Below are 6,777 nucleotides of genomic sequence, written 5' to 3'. Positions count from 1 at the left end.
CAACAAACAACAACAACAAGAACAAAACCCAAAACCAAATCAACCAAACTAAAACAAAACAAAAAACCCACCCAACCATCCAACCCCCTTCCCTTCCAAAAAACACCAACAACCAAAAAAACCAAAAACCAAAAAAACACTATTACAGCTATGTGTTAGCTTAGGTCATAAAAGTTTATTACATAGGAAATCCAAGACAAATAACTTTGTTCTTACATCATTCTCTTAAAGGCAGGTTTAACAAATAGACAAGAGTACACAGTAGGATAGCAACCTTTAGTGACTTCAAAGTGTCTTATTAACTCTTGCTGTGAGGTCCAGCAAAAGTCCCAGTCTCTTAGAATGTAAGAGATATTTTTGGTCATAATGCATTGCCACAGTACATTCTTAACATTAGTAAGAATTTTAAGTGCAGTCACATGCCACTTTGGCACATTTTAGTTAAAGATGGATCCTGTATACTCGAGAATTATAATGGAGCTTAAAATCTGTATCATTTGATGTCTTGTAGGAGTTTTAAAGCGATAACAAAATGGAGTGAACGTGTGGTGTCTGTTACACAAAATGAGAGCCGGCTTCTCTAGCCCCCTCCGCAGACTATCGTCTTTGTACACATACAACCACCAATGGTTTGAAACAGTGTGCCTTGCTTGCTATGAACAGCAGCTATAGACAACTCAGACATCTCTTTCTTAATTGCATTTGCTACAAGCTAATCTTGAGCTGTCACGTGCTGGCCCTGTGTACCCTCGGACATTTCAGACGAAGTACACTAGGACGGTCACACAATAGAGACACATATTTGTTTTAGTCCTTGGAGATAATACAAGCAGACATCCAGACCACGTATGAACATTCAGATTTTTCATTTTCCACTTTTTTTTTGAGACAGAAGTTTATCTGTGATAGAAATAATCTCTTCGAATTCAGATGAGAAACTTCTGAAGAGAGAGACTGTTCTCTGCCAGGCGGAAAACATCACCTGGGGACCACCGTCCTCAGCAGAACTCCGCAGAAGTCTGTCTTGTTTGACAGCAGGGATAAAGTGCTAGATCAACACTTCTGGGGTGGGTGCTCCCATTGTGGCCTGACTCTCCCACTCTCCGAGGGCAACAGGGCATCTAGAGAGCAGAAAGATCTGGCAAAGACAAGGAGTCAGCTAGAGCTCTGCATCTGCGCACTCGGCAGGGGGAGTGGGCGGAACTGCAGGCGGAATCGCATATTACGCTTTCCGGTCTGTTGGGGGCGGAGCTCAGTAATTTGGCTTCTGTCTGTAACTGTCCGGGGGAAAAGCTGTAGAGCAGGGTCTGTGTTGCGGGGCAGAGTCTGGAGGGGCAGGATCACGCCCGGCACCAGCCCCGCCCAGCTACCCGAGGGCACTAGGATAAAGTCAAAGCTGCTTACACCGGAGCTTTACGTGCTGGTGGACTCAGTCTCAGACATCAACATCATGCCTATGACACTGGGTTACTGGGATATCCGTGGGGTGAGCGACCACCTGATGATTGGGAAGGATTGCCCAGCTAGGATAAGGCGAGCTGGGGTGGGGGTGGGGCGCTAGAGGAATCTCTTGCTTCAGGATCTTCCACACATGTCCTTGCTGGTGTGTGCGCCCGTGTGTACTCACTTGGAGGAGGTGAAGTCACAAAGAAATTCCCCGGCCCCATTCCTAACCTCTCTCTCCAGCTGGCTCACGCTATTCGGCTACTCCTGGAATACACAGACTCAAGCTATGAGGAGAAGAGATACACCATGGGCGACGGTAATGCCATTCGTCGGTGGGTCAGACTTCTCCCGTGTATTGGTGCCTAGCAATTGGCGCCTATATTGCATTACACGCCCCCCACCCCGCACTACAAGACTCCCCCAGATAGACTTAGAATCTGCCTCTTTCAGTAAGCCTCAGAGAGTTGGGCTTGACCTTTGAATACAGAACTCTGGAAATGGAGGGGTGGATCCCCTTCCAGTTGAGGTTAGATCACATTCCCCAAGAAGACTTGCTTAAACCTTTTGTAAATTTTAGAGTTGTAGGGCTGTCAGTCCCAAGCACTCTATCCCTGAAGCCTTCAGGGATAAAGGCACACTGCGGGAGGTCGCAGATCCCTGCCTTAGGGCGTTGGGTCATTGGAACAGGTGTGTTGGACACTGGGCTAATTTCTCTTTATGTAATCTTATCAATCACAGCTCCTGACTATGACAGAAGCCAGTGGCTGAGTGAGAAATTCAAACTGGGCCTGGACTTTCCCAATGTAGGTGAGGGGAAAGGGGAGGTTTGGGGGAATCAAGGTGTTCCCAACCTCATCCCCTGGCTGAGGGAGCTCGGAGTTGATGCTTCCTTCCGCTCACATGCTCCCATTCCTGGTGGCTGCACAGCGTTTCTTAGACGGCTGTGTTCTAGCTTTTCCATTCAGTGTGCAGTGTGTTCATGGAGGGCTTCCCAGACTAGCCACGATGAACACCAGGCCACATGTTTGTCCTAATCCAGAGAAGTAAGGCTGGAACCTCATATTCCATCTGATTATCCTTTATTGTCCAAACAGCTGCCCTACTTAATTGATGGCTCACACAAGATCACCCAGAGCAATGCCATCCTGCGCTATATTGCCCGCAAGCACAACCTGTGTGAGTGGGGCTGGGTGCAGGGTGGCACATGGGGGACAACCTCCTTGGCTTGGCTGGTGTGAGATGTTGAAGATGAGTCTGTGCTGTGTGTGCTGCAGGTGGGGAGACAGAAGAGGAGAAGATTCGTGTGGACATTTTGGAGAACCAGGCTATGGATGTCTCCAATCAGCTGGCTAGAGTCTGTTATAGCCCAGACTTTGTGAGTGTCATCCAGCTCCCACCCTGGGCTGGACCAGGCAGTGTCTGGGTCAGGACTCAGCTCTCTCAGATTCCCAACCCGTGCAGATCTTACCTTTTGAATTTCTTAGCCACTTACCCCCCAGGATGTTTCATGTGGTGTCACCAGCTATCCCCATGACACTGAATGATCAAATGAATATTCTTATTTAGGCCCTACCTATTTTAGGATGCAATCCAGACTTCCCAGAGTGGATATTAAGTTCCTAGATAGTGAGGCCATGTTTTCCAAGTGTTTTCCACCTGTGCCCTCTGCCATAGGCCCTCTACTGAAGATAGTTCATACCTTTGCTGTTCATGAAATACATACATATTCCATGGATTAGAAAATGAAGCCAAGATGAGGAACTGTCACAGAACCTTTTCCAGCCCCTCAAAGTTCTCTTCACACCCACAGGAGTCAGCATATTATTCCATAGGTAGCACAGGGTCAGCCTGAAGGGCTTTCTCTCCTTCTTTTCTGTTTCAAATTCTCCTCAATTTATGGGGAAAACTCAAGTATATTTCATTCTTCTGGAAGCCATTGTGTGAACCTCTCATCTCCTCTGAGTATTTTAGTTCTCGCTTCTTTGATGCTGCCTGGCGTCAGTACCTGCCCGGTGCTCGTGGCACTCAGAGGTACAGGCATCAGGAATGGTGATGCCCCACTGTGAGCACTGTCTTATTCTTCCCTGGCTTTCCATTGCATTTGAAGGGTGGGGTGGGCTACCGAGGAGTCTGGTAAGTAAATGCTCATATGTTAAATCAAAATCCGGACAGTGACTGAGTCTCCATCTTAGTGGAGATGGCTGCCTACCCTTGGCTATTTAGGGCCATGCATGATATTGAAGGACCAGACCTCCTTCAGGGAACTTACATGGTGACAGCTGCTTTCTGCCTCAGGAGAAACTGAAGGTGGAATACTTGGAGCAGCTCCCTGGAATGATGAAGCTCTTCTCACAGTTCCTAGGGAAGCAGACATGGTTTGTTGGTGAAAAGGTAAAAGAGAAGAAGTTGAGAGTTGTCATTCTTCTAGAGGACAGAATTCCATGCCCTCTCATTCTTGGCCTTTTGCAGATTACTTTTGTAGATTTCCTTGCTTACGATATCCTGGACCTGCACCTTATATTCGAACCCACATGCCTGGATGCCTTCCCAAACCTGAAGGACTTCGTGGCCCGCTTGGAGGTGATGCCCTGATCCTGCTTCCCCTTGGCTGTCAACTTTTCCTTGATGTTTTCTTGGGCTGAGGATAACAATCATGAATTGAGCACTTGCTTTCTGCCAGAATCGGTGCAGAACATCTTACATCTGTTGATCAGGCTTGTAGTGATCAGTGTTCCTCATGGTGGAGGGGTTTTCACTCCCATTGCTCAGCTAAGGAAATCTGAAACTATAGAGTTACACTTGCTCGGGGTTTCAGACTTGCTTTGCCAGGGTCCCCGTTGACTTCCAGCTCCTCAGAGCAGGTAGGGGCTGCAGCCCAGGTTAGGAGGGCAAACCAAAGAAAGATGGTGTGAAGTCCCAGGATGTAGAGAATACTTGTACTTGGCCTGCTGACTGCTTTCTTGAGACTTGTGTCGGGCTCCTGTCAGAGAATTTTATCCTGAAATGTGTCATGGGCTTTCCTCCCTCCCTCCTTTCCTTTTTTATTTTGAGTGTCCAAGTGTTCTGTGGGATGGCATCATAAACTTATTTATACTTGTGTTTCCTGATCTCTGCATGAGGCACATTTAATGCCCAGTAAGAAAGAAAAATACCTTTTCTTTTATACTCACCTTGGAACCAAGTATATCAGATAACATCAGGCATACCAGACTGGGAAGTGTGTGGGGTCTCACTTGGGTGCTAGGGAACCCAGATTCACCAGAGAATACTTGTTTGACTACCTATACCAGCTAATTTATTAGAAATTTGGGGGTTGGAGACCTTAGTCTGATGGGCTTTTCAGTCTTGAATTCATTTTTCTCTCCCATACCTTATCAAGTGATGTCTGGTCTGAGCTGGTTCTCATTTGGTTCTCAAGTGGCTTTGGGAGGGGAGAGGCTGTGGAGAGCTGAAGGCTAAAGCTTTAGGTTAAATGGGAAGTTGGTTCCCTTGGATACAGACAGCTCTGGACTTCATTGAACTCTTTAGGGATATTCAAGGGGCTCATTCTCTTGCTAGAAGGCCAACAGCATATGTAACTGCCATTGCCCCTGGTCCATGTCTGTATCAAGGCTGGAGACAGGATTGGTTGAAGCCCAGTATCAGCTGTAGAACTGTGGCTTTCTCCTTAGGGAATGGTTAGAGTGAGCCTGGCTTTTTTCTGTGGTCTATCTGTATCTATAAACTTTCACCCTGGTTTTGCTGAATCACTGGTTGAGATAGGGGTTATCTTCCAACATGCCCTTTTCTCCTGCTAGATAGATTCCTACTCAGTATGCACACCCAGGCATTATGGAGTTTATGTGTGCAAGAGGAGCATGTCTGTGTAGACAGGGGTGACAGGGTCCCTTGGGGAGGTCAGGAAGGGAGTGAGCCAAGAGAGTACAAAATCTGAGAGACAGAGGCCAGGCTAATCCCAGATAGGTGCCACATTCCAGCAGTGTGAGCAGGAGGAATCAGATTAACTCCTCTGGCTCTGAGTAAACCTTAGTTTTTGGTTTTCTGTTTTTCTCTAACTCTCAGGGGCTGAAGAAGATCTCTGCTTACATGAAGACCAGCCGATTCCTCCGAACACCCTTATATACAAGGGTGGCCACGTGGGGCAATAAGTAGGGCCTTGACTGGGCAGGAAGTGGGAACCTGGGGTTCTGGGAGAAGTTGAACTTCCTGTAGCCCTGGAGCTGCCTTCTATCCACCCCTTCCGACTCCAGAGTGTCACAGGTCCTCTTTTCTTTCACCCAGTCCCTGTCCCTTCAAGCCAGCTAAAGCCTAGGCTCCTAGTTGTCCTTTAGCAAAGTGACCTTCTAGCATGACTGTGTCCCGCACCCACTTGACAGTCTTGCCTGTCACTTGCTGTGCTGTTGTGAAGAGTTGGGACTTTCTATCAGAGCTCAGCCTGGGGCTCCCCATGCTTACCTGGAGACTAGTGATGCCTGATGTATGTGTGAGGTCCCTGCACAGCTCTGTTGGCTCCCTCCTGTAAAACCTGAACCACACTGGCTCTGGCTGCTGCACTGCCAGCTTTTACAGCTGTTCCTAGTGCGTGCCTAGCAACCCTGGCAGAAGCTTGAGTTCACAGGGATTTTAGTTGGATAGGCAGGGGTGCGGGACTTCCTGGCCTCACCTGATAGTTTCATAGGAGGCAGCTGCAGAAGGCTCTGGAGCTCAAAGGGAGCTGAGATCTCCTTGCTGGTGGGAGTGAGTCCCCAGCAGTAAGCCAGCATCCTCTCTGCCGGACGTGCTATGGCTATGTGTCTCCAGGATCCTATTTCTGATGCCTTCAGAGAATTGTCTTGGTCACCAGGGATGGGGACCATTTTGGTTAATCCCTTCTCTTTGTGAGCTCCCGTGAAATAAATTTCTTCATGCTTTCATAATTTCAGATGTCTTTTTCTATCATTTATATCAGCAATACTTTGGATAGGTATAGAATTGAAGAGTGAACTTTCCGCTTCAGATGGCCTCGCCCCTTTCAGAAATGCAGCGTTTCTGGTGAGAAGAATCCAGTCACTGTGATTAGGATTCTTTTGTACATGTTCTACTTTGATACTTCAGATGGCCACCTTTGTCTTGAGATTTCTTTACATCCTCTCACATCCTCTCTGAGCCTCTCCCACTCAGATTTAAAATACAGTTGCTTTGGATTAACAGTGCTGCCTCCAAGAGTCAAAGGCCATTGAATAAAAACCATACCGGTCATGAAAAATCCTCTTTTGATATGTAGTTCAGGGTTGTCCAAGAGACTCCCAGAACATTCCAGGCTATCGCTATGGGCATTGCTTGCCCCTCCGA

At 47.6% G+C, this 6,777-nt stretch overlaps 1 protein-coding gene across 1 annotated transcript; it reads left to right on the top strand.

Moving 5' to 3' along the window:
• The first annotated feature begins 1,264 nt into the window (after positions 1–1,264).
• LOC114612311 (glutathione S-transferase Mu 1) lies at positions 1,265–6,365 on the top strand. The gene is made up of 8 exons (XM_028757267.1): positions 1,265–1,486; positions 1,687–1,762; positions 2,185–2,249; positions 2,541–2,622; positions 2,721–2,821; positions 3,742–3,837; positions 3,916–4,026; positions 5,509–6,365. Exons 1-8 carry the CDS (start codon positions 1,451–1,453, stop codon positions 5,596–5,598), a joined length of 657 nt encoding a protein of 218 aa, XP_028613100.1. The 5' UTR covers positions 1,265–1,450; the 3' UTR covers positions 5,599–6,365.
• The last annotated feature ends 412 nt before the right edge of the window (positions 6,366–6,777 follow it).

Source organism: Grammomys surdaster, unplaced genomic scaffold (genome assembly GCF_004785775.1).
Source record: "Grammomys surdaster isolate TR1022 unplaced genomic scaffold, NIH_TR_1.0 126158, whole genome shotgun sequence".
NCBI classification, from domain to species: Eukaryota; Metazoa; Chordata; class Mammalia; order Rodentia; family Muridae; genus Grammomys; species Grammomys surdaster.
Note: the sequence above shows the minus strand (reverse complement) of the source record. Positions and strands in the feature narration are given on the sequence as shown.